This window comes from Syngnathus acus, chromosome 9 (assembly GCF_901709675.1).
Source record: "Syngnathus acus chromosome 9, fSynAcu1.2, whole genome shotgun sequence".
NCBI classification, from domain to species: domain Eukaryota; kingdom Metazoa; phylum Chordata; class Actinopteri; order Syngnathiformes; family Syngnathidae; genus Syngnathus; species Syngnathus acus.
The window spans coordinates 1,840,362-1,861,524 of record NC_051094.1 but is presented as its reverse complement, the minus strand read 5'-3'; the positions used below and the strand labels follow the sequence as shown (position 1 = coordinate 1,861,524).

General features: G+C 41.5%; 1 protein-coding gene across 2 annotated transcripts in view; it reads right to left on the bottom strand.

Moving 5' to 3' along the window:
- Positions 1–12,782: 12,782 nt before the first annotated feature.
- The window catches only part of fam172a (family with sequence similarity 172 member A), a 99,644-nt gene continuing 91,263 nt past the window's right edge, over positions 12,783–21,163 (bottom strand). Inside the window, exons 11-12 of one of the 2 annotated variants that reach the window (XM_037257772.1) lie at positions 14,609–14,780; positions 12,783–14,559 (exon numbers count right to left, since the gene is read on the bottom strand). In XM_037257772.1, coding sequence (XP_037113667.1) covers positions 14,620–14,780 — 161 coding nt within the window. In that variant the 3' untranslated portion in view covers positions 12,783–14,559; positions 14,609–14,619. Of the gene's footprint in view, positions 14,781–21,163 lie in introns of both variants that reach the window. The other variant, XM_037257771.1, reaches the window with a different exon arrangement.

Sequence of the window (21,163 nt, the reverse complement as noted above, 5' to 3'; positions counted from 1 at the left end):
CACTTTATTAGGGAAATATCATGGGCAAAGGTCACAGGTGTCAAGCTCTCGTCCTCGGGGCCGCGTTCCAACATGTTTTCCAAGATTCACCTCGTGTATTTCCATAATAAACTGGCCTGTTATTAGGTACACTTGAAAATGGCGATGTACCTAATGGAGTGTCCGTGTGATTCCCTCGTTAAGTGCACCTGCGTGAAAAGTTTTAGCTCTTGCGGAACGTGAAAGTGGCCAAAACTTTTCACGCAGGTGCGCTTAACGAGGGAATCACACGGACACTCCATTAGGTACACCGTCATTTTCAAGTGTACCGAATAACAGGCCACTTTATTAGGGAAATATCATGGTCAAAGGTCACAGGTGTCAAGCTCTAGTCCTCGGGGCCGCGTTCCAACATGTTTTCCAAGATTCACCTCGTGTATTTCCCTAATAAAGTGGCCATTTATTAGGTACACTTGAAAATGGCGGTGTACCTAATGGGGTGTCCGTGTGATTCCCTCGTTAAGTGCACCTGCGTGAAAAGTTTTAGCTCTTGCGGAACGTGAAAGTGGCCAAAACTTTTCACGCAGGTGCGCTTAACGAGGGAATCACACGGACACTCCATTAGGTACACCGTCATTTTCAAGTGTACCAAATAACAGGCCACTTTATTAGGGAAATATCATGGTCAAAGGTCACAGGTGTCAAGCTCTAGTCCTCGGGGCCGCGTTCCAACATGTTTTCCAAGATTCACCTCGTGTATTTCCCTAATAAAGTGGCCATTTATTAGGTACACTTGAAAATGGCGGTGTACCTAATGGAGTGTCCGTGTGATTCCCTCGTTAAGCGCACCTGCGTGAAAAGTTTTAGCTCCTGCGGAACGTGAAAATGACCAAAACTTTTCACGCAGGTGCGCTTAACGAGGGAATCACACGGACACTCCATTAGGTACACCGCCATTTTCAAGTGTACCGAATAACAGGCCACTTTATTAGGGAAATATCATGGTCAAAGGTCACAGGTGTCAAGCTCTAGTCCTCGGGGCCGCGTTCCAACATGTTTTCCAAGATTCACCTCGTGTATTTCCCTAATAAAGTGGCCTGTTATTAGGTACACTTGAAAATGGCGGTGTACCTAATGGAGTGTCCGTGTGATGCCCTCGTTAAGCGCACCTGCGTGATAAGTTTTAGCTCCTGCGGAACGTGAAAGTGACCAAAACTTTTCACGCAGGTGCGCTTAACGAGGGAATCACACAGACACTCCATTAGGTACACCGCCATTTTCAAGTGTACCTAATAACAGGCCACTTTATTAGGGAAATATCATGGTCAAAGGTCACAGGTGTCAAGCTCTAGTCCTCGGGGCCGCGTTCCAACATGTTTTCCAAGATTCACCTCGTGTATTTCCCTAATAAAGTGGCCTGTTATTAGGTACACTTGAAAATGGCGATGTACCTAATGGAGTGTCCGTGTGATTCCCTCGTTAAGTGCACCTGCGTGAAAAGTTTTAGCTCCTGCGGAACGTGAAAGTGGCCAAAACTTTTCACGCAGGTGCGTTTAACGAGGGAATCACACGGACACTCCATTAGGTACACCGTCATTTTCAAGTGTACCAAATAACAGGCCACTTTATTAGGGAAATATCATGGTCAAAGGTCACAGGTGTCAAGCTCTCGTCCTCGGGCCGTGTTCCAACATGTTTTCCAAGATTCACCTCGTGTATTTCCCTAATAAACTGGCCTGTTATTAGGTACACTTGAAAATGGCGATGTACCTAATGGAGTGTCCGTGTGATTCCCTCGTTAAGTGCACCTGCGTGAAAAGTTTTAGCTCCTGCGGAACGTGAAAGTGGCCAAAACTTTTCACGCAGGTGCGCTTAACGAGGGAATCACACGGACACTCCATTAGGTACACCGTCATTTTCAAGTGTACCAAATAACAGGCCACTTTATTAGGGAAATATCATGGTCAAAGGTCACAGGTGTCAAGCTCTAGTCCTCGGGGCCGCGTTCCAACATGTTTTCCAAGATTCACCTCGTGTATTTCCCTAATAAAGTGGCCATTTATTAGGTACACTTGAAAATGGCGGTGTACCTAATGGGGTGTCCGTGTGATTCCCTCGTTAAGTACACCTGCGTGAAAAGTTTTAGCTCCTGCGGAACGTGAAAGTGACCAAAAACTTTTCACGCAGGTGCGCTTAACGAGGGAATCACACAGACACTCCATTAGGTACACCGCCATTTTCAAGTGTACCTAATAACAGGCCACTTTATTAGGGAAATATCATGGTCAAAGGTCACAGGTGTCAAGCTCTAGTCCTCGGGGCCGCGTTCCAACATGTTTTCCAAGATTCACCTCGTGTATTTCCCTAATAAAGTGGCCTGTTATTAGGTACACTTGAAAATGGCGATGTACCTAATGGGGTGTCCGTGTGATTCCCTCGTTAAGTACACCTGCGTGAAAAGTTTTAGCTCCTGCGGAACGTGAAAGTGACCAAAAACCTTTCACGCAGGTGCGCCTAACGAGGGTCACTTGGAAAACATGTTGGAACGCGGCCCCGAGGACTAGAGCTTGACACCTGTGACCTTTGACCATGATATTTCCCTAATAAAGTGGCCTGTTATTAGGTGCACTTGAAAATGGCGGTGTACCTAATGGAGTGTCCAAGTGACGTCACAGCTCAACCAGCCAATCAGGAGGTGGGGGTGAGGGCGGGTGTGGCACTTCACTTTCACTTAAGCTTTTTCCCTATTGGCCTGTGATGCACATCACTAGTACAAAACAGTGCATTCGACTGTAGCCTGTCATGTCGAAACAGTCGACTGGTTAGTGACATGGTCTCTTGCACAGTAAGGTCTTGGTTCGATCCCAGGTGTGAGAATATGCTTCCACGTGCAATTAACCCTTTATTTATTTATTTTTTTACCTCGTGTAGTGTACCTATTGAAGTGTCCATGAGGTGTTGTTGTCATATAAAGCAGTTAACCAAATGTCTGATTTTTACGTTTTAATTGGCGAATATAAAAACAAGGAATAAAACAGCAGACAAGTTTTAACATAAATGTTTATTAAAATAATAATAAAACCAAATTTCAAACCAGCAATCCAATGTAAAATTGCAGTAGATATATTGGATAACAATATTTAGGCGTATATATGCATACACGTTATTTAAAAACTACTACAAGTGTTATAAAATCAAGATTACCCAAAGAGAAGCATAATCTCCCCGTTGTTGCATAACGGCGCATCCCTTCATGCAATAAAGTTAGCCGTTAGCTTGGAGAAAACGTGCATAAAAGAAGTGGTGTTTCAGTGAGTGTCTTTTTCTTTCCTTGGCAAATCGTAAATCGACATTCTGGCTTAGATAGTTCACGCCAGGAGGGAGACGCAACACGTTCACTGACTGATCCGTTGATGCACGGGAAGGAAGGCAGTTGACCCATTGACTCGTTCGCGAACGGGAAAGTCAGGATTCGTTCCCTCACTGATCCGTTCACGCGATGAACTGGAAATGCAAATCACTGATTCGTTCACTCCGTTCAGTTGGTGAACGGGAAATGCAATTCACGACTCGTTCGTGAACGGGAAGTTGTGTCATTTTCTTCTTCGTTTTGATTTACGGCGCGGTGGCACTAGCTTCAATGTGCATTACCGACACCTACTGGTTGAAGTCATATGAACTGAAAAAAGAACGAATCACTTTTGGAGCCCAAATGGCTTGGATATTTCACCAACGTAAAATACACAGTCAAGTCGAGACACCTCGACTGTCAGAACAGCAGAGCGTCTTTAAAAGTGACTTTGTTCTTAATGTCTCAATATTTTATAGAGCTAGTCTAAAACAGTAAACAAAGCCATATTGATTCTTTTGGATTTTGATCACTATCACTTTCAATAGTTTATTCCTTACACTGTCTAAAACCTTTTTTCAAAAACGGTCACTTTCAATTTCAAAAGAAATACAATTTAAAGAATATTTAGTATTTATTTTTATTCAATTATTCGACTCTCCATACATATATAGGAATAGAACTTTACATCTTTTGTTGTAATATAACGGATTTTAATATAGAAGCTGGTATAACAACAGATTTTTGTTGGTGGTGTGCCTCGAGATTTTTTCCAATGAAAAGGTGTGCCGTGAATGAAAAAGGATTGGGAAACACTGCCTTAAAGGACTCTAATCTGAGCCCAATGGTGAAAATGCACATGTGTTGTGTGAAGAAGAAGAAGAAGAGCGAGTGGGGGTCGGGAGGGGGGGGGGGGGGGGGGAGTAGAAAGGAAGATGAAGAGGAGGGTGGTAGAACGGAGTAGCCCTCTCCCTCTGCTGAGTGACACGACCCCTCTCTTCTCTTCAAAGGCCACGCACAGATCCGCGCATGCGCATCTCATTTGAATAGAGACTGCTCGCCGGTATGAACCCCCACACCCACATATGCGGCAATATTGGATTCAGGTGGGCATTCAATGGTCTCCATCTCGGTGCAGCTATGGTTATAGTTGCTCCCCCCCCCCCTCCCCGACACACACAAGGACCTCGTCCAAATTCATTTGCATCCACTGATTATATCAGTAATGAATAGCTAGCACTGTGTGATGCAGTTTGTTGGGGGGGTTATTTGGATAGACGGGTGCCAGAGTGGACAGGGTCCGGTCCTAAAAGGTCAGGCGTCCATTCATTTAATGGTGATAGAGGCGTTGGGGGAGTAATATATATATTTTTTGAATAGCTGTCATATTCACCCCAAAAGAACTCCATCACAGAAAGTCAGTAAAAAGAATTGCTTTGAGTCCAGTGTTTCTGCTCGCACAACCTGCGATTGGGTATTTATTTATTTATTTGTTTATTTATTTATTTATTTATCATGTTAGTCAAAATTAGGACTATTACAAGGTTTCATTCATTATTTACATTTAATAGCACCCGGATTAAGTTTTTTTTGCAATTCCATTTAAACAGTCTTCTGTGCATTTGAACTAAATGTAGGACTCATAACTCCATTGCATAATACTCAAACGTTTTTTGTTTACTTTTAATGTAAAAAAACAAAAATGATTCCTTTTGAAATAAAAATGAACGTTTTAAAGGTCTGTGAGTCGCTTTTAATCACTCAATTAACCCGCTCTCATGCGAACACATTATTCCAAATGCCATTTCTAATGTGATCAGTGGAGTTTTCCTAAGATGCACGTCAATGATTTTATATTCATTTCCAAGGAAACCCTGACTAAAATAAATCAAATAAATTCTCCTTGACGTCGTAGTTAGCACCCGCGCTCAAACAAGGAGAGTTTGGAGACTGTAAAGTTCTGAAGTTTCTTCTCCTGTGTGGCTGGGTCAACTTTAAGCGGCAAAGCAATAGTAGACATCTTCTCCTGTCTTTCCTCTCTCTTTTTCTTTTTTTCAGCCTTTCTCTTTCCTTTCTGGTTTGTGTGCGTGTGAGGCCCTCCTCGGAGGCTGTTATTGTTGCTACCTTTGTTTGCTAGATGGCGCCCTGCCTTAGGGGGACCCTCTGCCACCGCAGCCGCTCTGCTCGGCTCTCATCTCTGCGTGAACCTTCTCCCCTCCTTCTTCTTGCCTAAAAACAAAACAAAATATAACTCGCAAAAGTCATTTTTTGGGATGCCAACGCCATCTATTTTTAATGTGAACATTTGTAAATGTTTAGATTTAAAGAATAAAAACAGTAATGGAAAAAAATCAATATATAAATAGATCGTTTGAATTTCTTCTTAGTTTTTTTTTTAAATGTTTCAATTTAAGACATTTAATTCGAACGTGATTTATATAAAAAAAAAGTGAACTTCAAGTGGAAGGGTAATTAATATTACAATAATTCTAAATATTTGTCATGTTTGTTCAAGCACAATCGGGGATGGTGTTCACTTGACTGAATAATTATTAAATTGTGTTTTTTTTCCAGGTGGAGATTCAACGAATATACGAGCTCATTCTGTTTAATATCGTTCATCACGTCGAGGAAGTGTTCATAATTCTTGTTTGTTTTCTCCCAAGAGAAAATAAAAATAAACTGCAACAGATCCACTGACTAAATAGCAACTTGTGTGACGTTGATGGATGTGGTAGACACTTGGAGAGCCTGCTGCAGCTCACTTACAAAATAAATAAATCACAAAAACAAAACAAATGAGTTGCAGGAGCAGATCAAGATTTAATTAAGAAACTCACATGTTGGTGAACAGATGAAATCAAAATGTTATGTGTTTTTGTGTTATAGAATATCTGTGGCCGTATTTTGCACCCCCACACAAACAGAACTAGTTTTAAAAATACGGTTAAAAAAAAACAACAATGCTCGCTCGCTTCCAAATTATTTTAATTCGATTTGAGCTATACACTTGATCTTGGTCTTAAATGACGCGCTGTGCAAAAGTGAGCATGACTCCATTTCTTAGTGTACCTAATAAAGTGTCCAGCGGCCGTTCCGTTTCACACGTGTGCATTCTTGCGCAATGTGGTCATCAGGAGGAGAACGCAATTTACGAGGCTGAGATTGTCTTGACGCTTTAGAAGAAGTCGTCTAATGATTCCCAACTGGAAGTCATCATCAGCTCTTCCATCTTATTCGCCCCTTTGCATGTGAATTTTTTTTTTCTTCCTCTCGGTGGTGTCAGCTGCTAAAGACGTTCCACTTGCAAAAATCAAAATTATTATTATTAATTATTATGATTATTTTTTTTTACAAACTATCATTAGTTAAAGATTGTGTTTTGAGGCAGACAAAGTTTCATGATTATACTTCCTTTTAAGTCAGAGCCCCCCCTCCGGTTTTACTGTGGTCCAGCAGGTTGCCTTGTAGCTGAACCACCGGCACCCCCCGCCCCCAAAAGACCCAACACTCAACTCTCCCGGAAGCATCTTTTACGCTTTCATTATTTATCTTCTTTTTCATAACAAACATGTTTTCTCATTGGTATTGCATACCTCGTGGTATTTTTGTTTTTCCTACTTAACAAGCCTTCAATGTGACACTTGCGTAAAATGCCCTCCAGGCAAAGGGCGGACTTTGGGTTCAATTAAGGCGGAATAATACATGTGAGATGACCACAGTTGCAGACTAAAGAACAGGGGAGAAAAAAGGACGTCTTTTGTTTTAATGCTGCTCTTTGTGTGCTTCTATGCCATCAATGTCATCCTGAAGCCTATTAAAGTATTTAATACCAATCGTCTCTAATTCAATCCATTTTGACATTCCTTTCTTACCCTCCTCTTAATCGAATTTGCCACATTTAAGCTGGCTGCCGCCTGGATTTGGGAGCTCATAAAGCAGCCATTTGGGCTCTATATATCCTCGCGGAGTGACAGGAAATACTGAGGTTTGTCGTCATTCCTTAAGTAGAAAACAAGATATTGCTCAGCCACAGTGGGATTTGAACGCATTAAAATATCTCACTGCTTTGCTGTGATAAAAAAAAAAAAAAAAGGTAGAGGAGGATTGGTGTTGAAGTAACTTGCTGTCTGTCAGTGTGCTTAGCGTCGCACTGATATGGACGCTGGCTGCACAGCCTCATCTCTTGGGCTTTTAATTAACAAGCTGTCTCAAAGCTTCAGCACAGCTCCATCAAACAGCACCCCCACGCCCAAACCGAACAACCCCACGAGCACACCGCGTGTTTTGGATTTTGGAGTTAAAAAAAAAAAAAGTTCAACAAATAAAGCAGAATGATATTTTGGATGCGAGTCCAAATCATGCTGCTTGCTTTTGTGCGTAAAATGCGCACATACGTTCTCGCGCGTAATTGGATCATTTAAGTCATGCAAGTGAATGGAGCCAGTGCATATTGCTTCCATCTGCTATTTAAACCAATAACAATACAAGTTTACCTTCAATGTGCCTAATCATGTGGTGCAGTTATTATTTGAGAACATTTTCAATTTACAACATCATTTAGACGACCCCAAATGGACTGAACCGCGGTGCTCGTTCACAAGAGGAAAGAAAAAAAAAAAGCTTGCCTCTCTCTCTCTTTCTCTCTGTCCGTGTCCGCACTTGGTCATGTCGCGTCCCACGCGGGGGAAATGTGACAAGCAAGGCGAGGTCAACAAGGAGGGGAGGGGATGGGAGGGTGGTGGTGGGGGGCGCTGTCCATGGTGCTGCGGCCACCAGCCACCGCTGTCCTCGTCACATTCGACAGGACAAGTTGGAAATCGATACAGTGGAGTTGGGCCCGAACAGGGCAGCGCCTTCACACACTACTTAACACACACATCCGCGACTCCTTCAAGCACACGCATGTGTGTGTGTGTGTGTGTGTGTGTGTGTGTGTGTGTGTGTGTGTGTGTGTGTGTGTGTGTGTGTGTGTGTGTGTGTGTGTGTGTGTGTGTGTGTGTGTCATATTTTGAAATGGATTCAGATATGCTTTAAGATAAATTTGATTCCCCGGATAGCTTTTCTCTCACAAAACAATCACAATGGTGAGCTTCTTTTTATTGTCACAAGCTGCTTTTTATTTGAGCGATTTCTGAAATGTAGTTTTGAACTATTGTTAGGCCAGCATAATTGATTTAATCATTTTATTTTAGAACGAAAGCATATACAAAGTAGTTGCCTGAATTAAAACTTTTTGCGGTTAGCTGAATAGCTGATGTTTTTTACCAAGATTTTTATGAATACAGTAGCAAAAGAATAAAAATAAAAATAACTCGGACAATTACTTTAGTAGGCTAACAAAATGCAGAGAGTGCCTTTTGTTGTACTATCATTATGTTTTCAAATTGGAGTATTTCTTACCATGTATTTTTTTTTCAAAGAAAAATCCCCACGATAAATGAAATACAATCCCTTCTGAATTTTTAAATTATTTTGTGTATATTTTCTCTGAACAAAATATGCTGGTACACTTGCACTAGCTCTATCAAATGTTCTATTCTTGAAAACGTACAAGTCTTACTTTTGACTGACTGCATGTGAAAGAGATCATTTTATTGAAACATTATTGCAGAGAACTTCTTTTTGTCTCTATTAAAAAAAGTCTCTATAAAAAAAGTAACCAAAATATGGAAACATCTCCCCATTATAATGCATTACAGTTTTTTTTAAAAATAATAATAATAACAAAATATTCCCCCGCGATAGGCTATTATGCGTGGTTACAATTCTTACCAATTGTTTTACTAGCCTACTGAGAAAAAAAGATGCAGAGGCATTCAACTTTGCATTCATTTACGGAGCAAGAGCAAGGAAATAAGTTGATTAAACATTCTGCCAATCTGTCACCGCCTGACAGCTTTTGCTGCGGGGATAAACAGCAATAAAGTAGAGTTGGCTGGACCACCATCACCACAACCACACACACAGAACCCCCCGCCCCTGCCACCCCACCAGACTCTCCTCTTCCTCCCCTTTCATCTTCTCTGCTGACTCAGGTGACAAACACAATGAGGGACATTAGAATGGCTGATAGAGGAAGAGATGGGCGCAAAGTCTAAGCCGCCGTCAGGAGGGCGGGGGAGCGGGGTGACACTGTGGGGTGAGGCAGCCAGTGGGCTGCAGGCCCTTTAATAACACACGTATATTAACTCGCTTAACCACGGAGATTCCGAGAAAGCATGCAAGGGAGAAAGCGTGAAATGTGCATCCAAAACGCGCACACGCACATCTGCCCAGCCCACAGCCCCACCCACAATGCCCGCAGCAGCCACACACGCGCGCGCGCGCGTGCACATCTGTCAATCGACTGAATGGCATTAAGTTCATTTTGAGTCTCATCTGCGGCTGGGTGCAAAGGGGTTGCGCGTTCCCCTCTTCCTCCCTCGCTGCTTCAATAACAAGTTCTTCTTGGGAGCCCACGCAGCCCACGCACGGCGTGTTTATCCTCGGAGGGATGCGCGCACACATGATGAAACCCACCTATAATGTGGTGATTTCATATTGCCTTGAACTCTCTTTCCTTCCTTTCTTTTATTTTTTCTTACTCGAAAGTGTGCAGAGTGCTTCGGTAATCAATAAAATAAAGTTAGGCCGTGTATAATTGCAAAATCAATGCCTACGATTTTTGTTTTGATTAAAATTCAAGTGCTATTTAACATATTTAACTGTGAAGTCATATTTTATTTGCAGATGTGATATAACCGGCAACATTCTGATGTGATTTTCTAGTGGAATGGATCGAGCAAACTTTCATTTTATTTTTGTGTGCAGATAACCAATAAATCAATACGCCATCACGACCATGAAGGAAATATATGGATTTTTATTCTTGACTGGGATTAAATTACAGATTATTTCGTTGGTTTGAGAACAAATAAAACATGCTTCAACCAATGGTGGCAAGATCTTAATTCGTGTTTTTATCACATTAGTTGTATTGATAATGACAAAAATTATGTTGTTATTATTGAACTAAAAAAATATTGCAAATCTGTTATGTTATATTAAATATAGATGTAGTATATTTCATAATCTCTGCAATAGTATTATAATGAAACTATGTATATAGGGAAGGATCTCATTCACTGAAAATATAACAAATTGTGTACATTCGTTAAATTGTGGTTTGGGGCTTTTAAAATGAAAGTTTTGCCCCTGAAGATGTTTGAAGATGGTTTGGTTTAAATATTAAACAATGCATACATTTTTGTGTGATTATTTTTACAGGCCGGAAAAAACAACATTGTCTCGTGTATATACTTTAATTTACAATTTACTGCGTTCCACTAAATGAGGGTGGCTGAGGCAGCCACAATCATGTAGCCCTTTGGGTTTTTTAATTTGGGTTTGTATAATTGAATAGTATTTGCTTAAATCAACGCATGGAATGGGTTTAGTTGAAAATAATGTTGTCAAAAATATAAAAACATAAAGAGTGTTAATAAAAGTGTATTGAAATAATGTTGCATAGTAACGTGCACATATATTTCTAGTCAGGCATTAAAAAAAATATGCATCATAAATGTGCATGCACGCCATAGCCAATGCCTTCCAAATAACAAACAGATCAATTAGAGGTGGACAACGACAGTCTAAATCTTAAAAAGTCAGACTTCAAATGCATTTCTTCTTTTTGCTGCATGCGCGCGGGAGAGCTGAGGCCAGCCGGCCGGAGAATCAGAGGAGGTGTAATTGAGGGGGCGGTGAGGGGAGAGCGCCTGAAAGCTGCTATTAAAGCCAAATGGACTCAACAACAGCGTTACAAACGACACTGCCAACAGCTGGCCCAAATGCACGCGCTCGCTCGCGCACGCGCACAAGCGTCGCTTCAACAGCAAAGTCCTGCACGGCACTATCTTAGGTCCTTTACACTTAAGTGAAAATGTATCATGGTTATTAGTCTATGGACCAAAACCTGTAACCAAACGTTTCCTTCCTTCTAAAAATGGACTTTATACAAATAAAAGGTGCACGCTGCAGCCAAAAGCCACTTGGAGCCACACATGCGCGTTTTTTTCCCCTTATCAAACTGATTGTGGCAGTGGTGATTCCCTATTAGACTCTAACCCTATATGGAAGGGCTGTTTCGTGTTTCCATTGGATTAAATAGCTTCTTGTGCCGGTCAATGAATATGTAATGAGTTGCAAGGAAACACACCATGCATTTTACATTTGGAAATAGACATAAGATAAATATATACATTGGATGGCTCTTGCATGAGGCGCAAAATGCGAAATTTGGAGGAAAAGAAATTCAAGGCTGCAGTCTGAGTTCGGTACTAATGCTGATGATGACGACGTATTTCCAGATTTGAATTGCCTTGGAAATATTGCTGCTGATGGGCAGTGGATTGAATTGATAGCGGATGAGTGGGCGAGGGAGGAGGTGGGAGAAGAAAGAGCGTTCCTGCACGGCTGCTTGTTCAAGATATTTCTCCCTTCGTAGGGCCGATAAAACATTGATTGTTGCAGTTAGTTGACCCGTAAAATTTGGGGGTTACTTTCCTCCTCGGAGCTGAGCATATCATTATGCAAATAGTGACGTGACAGTGATCCCCACCAATGTGTGTGTGTGTGTGTGTGTGTGTCAGAGGGGTGACATTCCAACTGCCTGGCTCCTTTGGCGGGAGTTCATCTCGAGAGGGGCTGGTGAGCACATCACACACGCGCACACACACTTGCACAGAGGGCCAGTGCAGGCAAGCGTGACAACAACTCTCTCAACGGGATGAAACAATTGAAATATCAAACAAGTAGAAAAGTTTTCCATGTCAAGGAGTCCTCCACGGGTTCACATTGTGAATTAAACACAGACGTAGGGGGTGGAAAAAAAAAAAAAGAGAGATGATGCACTTAAAGGAGTCACATGAGGATTAAATGAGGCGTCGTTTCAATGCAAGGATTAAGACCTGACAAGTTGACGTGGTAATAAATCGAGCCAAACTGTGCGTTTTTTTTTTACTTGTCATATGTAGTGAGAATAAAGTGTGTGTGTGTGTGTGTAAGGAGGGGTGAGGACTTTCACTTGTTGTACTGTAATTAATAGAAATTGGAAGGCCTAATATGTGAGACAACAAATAATTCTGCCTGGCAGACAAAATGAGTGTCAATACGACATTATTTTTGGACGTTTTGCCTTGTTTTTAAAAGCAAGTTTTAAATAAATGTCATTTTCTCACCAGCTACATCTGTTTTATCACATAAAAATGAAAGAGTCAAACTTTCCTAGTGTTATAAGAACTATTTGTTGGAGTTAGGGAAACTGCGTTTAAAAAGGAACCACAGCAGCGAATAAGGTCATCATACCCGCTTTTCTATAATAGCACAAATACATTTATGGATGAAAAAGAAAATCAACTTTAAACAAGTAAAAAAAACAAATTAAAAATGTTCAATTGATGAGCAAGATAAATTCATAACCAAAATGCAAAACTTTATTTGCATTCGAAAGTTGTTTTTAATAGTTATTTTCAATAACTGAACCAGTGTATAGTACAAATGCAAACCATTAAAGAACTTGAAACATTTCAACTGTTAAGAAAAGATATTAAAATAAAAAACTGACCACATGGCCCTTTCATGAAATCCAAACATGAATGCAGGTATTTTATTAAACGAATACAAAGAAGAGTATGAAAAATAACGTCTTGAGGAGAAATTGGCAAAATAAATCCCCTCTTATTTCTTTGCAGGCGGTGCTTTGGATTTTCGGCAGCTCTTTCATCTCCGGTTCGATCTTCCTTTGGCTTGTTATTAAGAAGCACTGAGCCTTGTTTGTTCCCTCAAGGCAACAATATACAATTATGGAGAGAGGGGAAAATGAGCAGATTTTCCCCCTCAAAAACAGAAAGACGAGCAACGTTATCTGGAAACCAAAATCATCAAATCAAATAATAAGCAAATCATTTTTTATTTATTTTTTGCTGAAACCAGGAGAGTTGGCAATCAAATTAAAAGGAAATTAGGCCTTGAAACCATCAGGCACAGTTGTCTCATTACAGCACAAAGATAATCCTCAAAAGCATTAAGCCGCACACACATTTACACACACACACAGAATGGGCGTGGGGGGAGAAATAGGATTTCACAGCTAAAAGTTAAACAATAGTCACCATGTGAAGTGAAGGGGGAATAAGGGGAAAGTACATATTTAAGAAAGTGTCTGAGGTATCATGAGATTTAGCATTAGCTTTGAGATTTGGCAAATGTCGCCGCCCATTAAAAGCGTCTTCCGTTAAGCCTTGAGTGGTTTATGAAACTTAAAAAAATGTTATCATGTTTATGTCACATACTCAAGATTAGGTCCGACTGAACTGCCGGTTGTCACATCTAAGAACACAAGAAAAGGACTTTAATGGAGGGGAAAAAATAGATGTTATATATTCCTCTAACATCATTCAGGCTTAGAATAATAGTGAGATCTTGGATTTTCCGACATGTGTCATCTATTGAGTGTTGAGAGCTGATTTACGGCTTCTGTTCAAATGCGATATCCCTTAAATCCATTTGATGCTTGACTTTAAGTGATTTTAAAGGTGCTCGGTGAGTTGCATTTGAGGTAATCAGCGCAGATTGGATTGCTTTTGGTTGTATCTTTGCATCTTTCGAAACATACAAAAGGTTTTTGCCCTCTTCTCAAATGTACCCATTTCAATGGTCATTTACATTTGTTCGATGAGCTTGAAATGTGGAAACGATGAAGAGAGAGCAAATAGTTTTTCACAACACTGTCTGAAGCCAAGAAAATTTTGTACAAGCAAACAGAATGTCTCAAAGTTAAACTTGGGAAACGAGTTTAAAAAGTTGTGTGTGGAGGTGTTCCACAAATAAATCATAAAAACAACACAACAATTGTAAACATACTTGTTACAATAACCATGAGCAAAATAAAAAAAAAAGCAAGAAAATAAAAATTCTAACAACTCTACTGCAGGACGGTTGATGTGTGGCGTGCCACAGGGCACTGTACCCATCCCGTGTCCATTTTGGCTATAAAACCCTCGGGAAGCACAAATATTGCTTCGACAGTTACGCTCATTTAGAAAGCAAAACAAAACGTTATTGTGATGTCCAAAACACTGAATCGGACTCTTGTCTCTTACAAAAACACCAACAACAAACAAGCTTGTGTGTCAAGCTGGAAGGGAAACAAGGAGCGACACAAGGCGGTCACACAAAACTAGAAAAACATACCAAAACCTTTGCCTCCTTCAGCCGAAATCCCCCAGACACTCCAACATTGCGCCAATTTACAAATCTTGGTGTTTGCTTTTCAGTGCGCTGCTACGCGTGGTAACAGTATTGGAGGTCCCCTCTGCCTTCGCGTCCTGTTTCGTCTCCACGACCTTGCCGAAGTACCTGAAGATGGAATCAAAACTCATCCAGGAGGTCAACTCGTGCCGTTCCGTGCCTACACAAATGACACACAAAAATGCATACACAAACTTTTAAACTCAAAATCCAACTTTATGTACGTACATGTACGGAAAAAACGTATTATTCATATGATCTCACAAATGATGACATCATTAAAACTCACCTTTGTGTCAGGAAACTACAACGCAACATAATTCGTTCCCTGATCCACACCAAAACCGGAAGGCTTTGCACTAGCTCAGTAGAAATAAATCTGATATCAAAAGAATGATGAAAGCAAAAAAAAAAAAAAGCTCAGACTTTAAGACTCTCTATCTACTCCCTCGGCGGACTTCTCAGGCCCGACTCATGAGAGTCAGTACAGCCTCTGACCCGCTGGGCCAATGGGACAGACTTCGTGTTATCCAAGCAGATAGTTGATAATCAACACCGTTGCTCGGTCTTCTTTCCATTTCAGGCCTTCCAAACAAAACCGCCGTTCTGCACAAAGGATGCACTAAGCGCAACCAGTGGAGCGGCGGGACTTCCTTCTAAAGAGTCGATTGAGGTAAAAGCGGGAACTATATCGGGTGGGCTTGTCGTCTACTCGTGCTGGGTTTCCCTATGCTCGCTTCCAGGTTAGCCGGTTCCCAAGTTGGGGTCACGCCGCATTTTGAAATCTGGTACACGCACCTCAGGTTCTTATGTTTCGTCTAAGCTAGCGATTGAGGCGACAGAGAACCTCGGTTTGGCGGTGGAGTGCCCGCCATGAGGAAATCTTGCAACGGCTACCCAACAAGTTGAAGGTGTTTTGTGACTAGACTAACAAATAGCATAAGTGTTGCTGTGTTTTGAACACAAATGGTGGAGCAAACCATGTAGATAGACAATATAAGCATGTTTGATCAATGCACTGTAATATCAAGTATAAATACATTTAAACATTAAAATAAAAGGTGAAAAAGTAATAAATGCCTTCCATTTTCATTTTGTATTTGTGTGTTTGATTTGTTCAGTAAATGTTTAAGTGCTTTATTTTTTTCATTTCGTTCAACACACATGATGCTTACTTGTAATTAACGTTTTGGCTCACAAATTTGATCAATTTCTTTTTGTATTCTTAGCTACTACATTGACATATAAACATACAATAACCTTCAGGCTAGAAACTGAAGCTGCTTTGCGACTACCTGCAACTGAACTTGAGAAGAGTTCTTTTCTTTCTTTTTTTCTCTCCCAACCTCCCAGTGGGAGATTAAATTTTTCAGAGAGCAGATATTTAGACTTTTGTGCTTACAGACAGAGGAATGAGTGAACACATCCCTGGAAGTAATGCGTTTTGTGTTTAGAATCTTTTTTTTTTTTTATCTGCATACTTAGACTTCTTTTTTGTCGCTACCTGTATTTGTTTGCCACGATAAGAATATTAAAATAGGCTCTCCTAATTTTCTACGGAGGATTAAAAAAGGATAAGCTTGGTATCTAAAATCACTTCACGCAGTGAGCAGAAAAATGTGGAAAACTGCAACCTTGCTTTCTTGCTTTCTCCTTCCTCCGGCGTGTAGAGGAGATTGGCTATAAAAAGATAGACTAGAAGGCCGCGGGGATACAATTAGGCGGCACCTTAAAGGCTCTCTCACCGTCGACGGGCCTCTGATGACCACTGCGCCGACCCCATGTTTATTAGATTGACCTCTGCCTGGATGCATTAACAGACACGTCGCGTACGAGTGTGTGTTTGTGTGTGTACAAGAGCCGAGAGCTCGGGCGTATACTTTTTTTTTTTTTTACGGTGTTGTGTGGGAGAGTTTGAGAAGGAGGCTCTTTGTGGATCGAAGTCAGCACCTTGGGTCAAGTCTAGCCGTCTGACAATCAGACATTCTCGACGAGAGTGGGGCTCGCTTGAACGCGCGCCTCCGGAAAAGTCCGACACAACCTTCTCACACCGCTTATCTATCATTTATATCCAATTTGAGGCAAAATGTTCCTCTCTCGCACTACTTTTGACTTGCGCTTTGTCCGTTTTACTCCCCTGACACAAGCGATCAATGCTCCAACGTTTATCCTGAACTGGCGGTGAACTCCCAACAAACGCCGCCAAGCTTTCCATCGCTATACTGTCGGTTGGGGGTCACCAGGGGGGCGTCCCTACCCCAATACGTAGATGAGCCCATGCCCCTTTGATGACTCTTAAGCTCCGCCCTGAATTGAGGGCTGACACACTAAATAGGCCTTTAACAGCGTAAGCGCAGCCTTCAATTAATTGGCCAAGTGTGTCACACCTAATGGATGTTGTGATGGGATGGCTGATTTACAGGTGGAACCCCAACGGCCAGCCACTAAAGACTGAAAGAGGGTGGTAGCGGTGGCGGCGGGCGGTGAGGGATTACCTCATCCACGGCACAAATCAAATTAATATCTTTAAAAGATGTGGGGATCAATGAGGTGTCATCCAGTTATACGCTGTGAGTGGAAAGTGACCCCATAAACAAGACAGGAGTACATTTTAGCCACGGAATGAAAATGTTTATCAAGAGATAAGTGGATGTATTTATGAGCAATTCAACTAAAACGTTGCAAAGGCAAATCTGTCATTGAAATATTTTGGGGGAGTTTGCATTGATGTTATGGGAAATAAAAAACTGCTTGTGTCTTTTAAGTCCATGTCTTATTTTTTATATATATATATATATAAATAAAGTATTTAAGTATTTTTTCTCTCCTTTTCCCAAAATTGTAACATTTTATGTAATGTTTGCATGTTCAATAAAACCAATAAACCTAAAATTTTGTATGTAGCATTTTTAGTGAACTATTTCTGCCCTGCAATTGGCTGTTGACGTGTGTGTGTGTGTGTGCATGTGTGTGTGTAGGCTGTATCACTTTTGTCACAGCCACACTGCGTATCTGATCCCTGATATTTAGCCTCGTCCTCTGTCACAGCCACTGAAGACCTCTCAGGGTAATTGACTGACTGTTTGATCCCCTGTGTCTACACCGCTATACAGCCATTTGCCACTTGCAAGCATTTCCACATGCACGGCGCACGCACACGCACACACCTTCCCTCCTCTCCCTACAAACGCAGTTGTTATCGTTTGTGTGCAGTGGGGAAAGGGAACAAGAGAGGAGGAGAGCGGTTAAAAAGGAAACACAGAAAGTCCTCCATAGCTATGGGCAACGCTTTCTTCCCCGGCGCGGCAAATGCCGCACGCTGTTACAAATGGTAATCTGCTCTGATTGTCACCAATTTCAAAACAAACGCTAGGTGACTGAAAAGCCAAAGTGACGCCCCGAGTGATACTCCGACAGAAAGCCTGAATCAAAGCGTGCCGACTATAATTAGGTTCCATCTGGGCGACATTATTTAAAGTTGCAACAGTTAATTGCTTGTATACAAATGGCCCATTTTATTTGAATCAAACTTGTTGTTTTTTTTCCCCTCGGTGATTCGTAATTACACTGATGCAAAGAGGGGCCGTATCTACGGAAAACATTTATTGAGAGGACTTACATGGGGAATGTAAAGTGATGATGTTTTTTTTTCACAAGGTGAATTACAATTCTTGAAACAATTTGATGAAAGTCAAAATAGTCGCCGGATGATTAAATAACGGTAGAAACGAGAAAAAATGGCAGAGCAAAAAAGGGCAGATGATATTAAAAGACGCAGAAGCAAACATTTTCTCATTTCCTTTTGGATCCAAATGGCGCACAAACAAAGCATTTTCTTATCGATTTCCTAACGACGGTAACCTAAGCTTTTGTTTTATCTCGATGTGGGGCCCGGCAGCGCATTTGGGATGTAACCGAAGCCGGGCCGCTGTTTGCGCAAACTATCTGTTGCACGGATCGCTATCTATATCCTGCTTGTCAGACGCTCGGATTTCCGCCGCTGACGCTCTCTGATATTAAACGTTCTCTCGTATGTGTGGTGCGTGTTTTCGTCTTGCAGCAAGGTCAAGAATGTCGTTTGGCCCGTGTGAGGCCCGTGTGTTGCCGCTGAAGATGAGGTCAAAGGGAGCCTGGGCAGGTGACAGTTGCTCAGTCGCGCTGTCACAGAAACGCACTCCCCCTCCTTGTCTTCACTCCAAAAGCTAATTAAATCCAAATCTATGCCCCTCCCCCCGCGACACAATTTCCACTCAGGGTGAAGACATCCGCAACTGACGGGCTCTTAATCAGGATTTGTTTACGCCATACCCTGCATCTAATTTTTAATAAAAATCAACACACCGCTAAGGTTGAATACAATGAAAGACAAAAAAACAAATAGACATCTATCAAAACAGAACTTGTTGTTGCACGACGGCTCCTTCCCCTGGAATGCAAATGTTTTTTAATGCTAGTCAGTTAAGTGGGATCCGCGTCTCCCCTTTGTAGCGCTTTTAATTACTTGTCTTATTATTGTTGTTGAACAAAAACAAGGCAGAACTCATTAAACGCCTGGAGATGAGGAACCTGAAACGCTAGCTACGGGGGCCGGCGTGGCAACACGCTTGGAATTCAAAAACAGTTGAGAGAAAGCGCAATGTCACTGAAATCATAAGCGGGTTTAGATTCCATTTTCAGGAGTAATAAATACAAATGCATCAAAGTTCTAACAAAAAAGTTTCAGGAAAAAATTGTCCTTGTAGGTAAAAAGCATCAAAGTAATTCACCAAAAAGTGCTGTAGTGTAATTTCTTCGTCAATCTCGTCACTAAGTCTTTGCTCCTTCACACCTCCTACCAAAGTGTTTTTTTTTTTTATATTGATGTGAATAAGTGGCCTTGGATTTGATAAAGGACCCTCCTCGCTTTTATAGACTCAAAGCAAAGTAGCTACAAGATAACCCCAACCCAAGGACAGAGCGAGCTATTAGATAGCAGTGTCGAACTCTGGCCGCCCTCGTCTCTTGGGTAGAACACAAAAGGTTGTGCACGTTTTGGCCTTCGTAGCATGGCTCGCTGTTAATTGTTTTATTCTTCTCCACGCGGATGGGATCAGACACTTGAAAATAAAAGCAACAAGTGCTATTAGTAAAATTGAATGGCTCGCACTTAAGTGACATTTTATGTTTCAGAATAAAGTGATGTGCTAGGCGGCACGATGAATAGTTAGCATATTGAGGTTCAAATTTCAGTTCTGACCTTGGTGTTTGGAGTTTTGTGTTCAATTCTATGACATCCAACTTGAAAAATATATGTTGATTTAAAACAATCATCAACTAATATAAATCCATAAATGAGAAAGAAGACAAAATACTCGCTGATTTCCATTCAACACAGGCAAATATAATCACAAATGTACGGCAAACGTACGCAGGAAGTTGGATTGTTTACAACACAAAAATAATACAATTTGGAATGTGCACTGAGCAGATAAGAGACAAAAGTGTGACAACTTCTCCAAACAGGATTTACGTGTGTGTGTGACGTCATGTCACCCAACAGGTATTCATGTCCGTTTTACGACGGGGAAGTGCAACGGAGACACTTTCAAAACAGGAAGCTGGTGTATGTGACACATCAAAAATAATACAATATTAATACGTGCCAATCTATACACAAATACGAATTTTCAGAAAGTACAGTCCAGGAGTTTGAGATGAGAGCCCAAAAATGACAATCCAAAAATCCAACCGTCCTCCAGTGTCTTCTGAATAAATAAAAATAATTTATTCAATGCATCTGCTAGTTCGCCTCGCAACGTTTTTTTTTTTTTTTTTGGCCTATTGAGCCTATTAGCCACCATGCATCTCAAAAAAGCAGCAAAGGAGGCCCCGGGAAAAAAAAAAAATTGGCTATTAGCAAACACATACATGTACCTATATGACGAACGCATGTGCACATTCAAACATATAACATCCAAATGCACCACTCCACTATACCACGCTCACACAAGCGCACAACCTCAGCACCACTTCAACACAATGAGGTCCCAAACACACAGACAAGCAGACACGCATGCGGTTTCAGACTCTCCTTGGCACCTTTAGGACAAAAGGCGGGCGAAGAGGAACACACACACTTTCACACAAATATGCACCATTTGAGACGTGCACACATCATTGAGTGACAAAAGAGGCGGTGGAGGAGGAGGGGAGGTGGGTGGGTGGGTGGTTGGGGGGGTCTACGAGAGGGCCCCCCTGCACCTGTAAGAACGACAGGCTGCTCAGTGAATAGACAGACAGCCTTGAGAGGGAGAACCCCCACCCTGGTGCACACAGCCGCCATGGTGATCACACACACCTTGCATAGAGCCCGCTTTCAAGAGCCAGGTTGGGGAAGTTCAATCCACCAATGATTGTCCAGTGCAAGGTAATATTTCATACCTGAAGGTATTAACGTCAAGGAACATGCAGTCATATTTGAAAAGATTTTTTTTTTCCCCCTTAAAAAAAATGTACCTTATTAATGTCCAACCTTGGGCTGGCCTCAGCAATTTCCACGCTGAT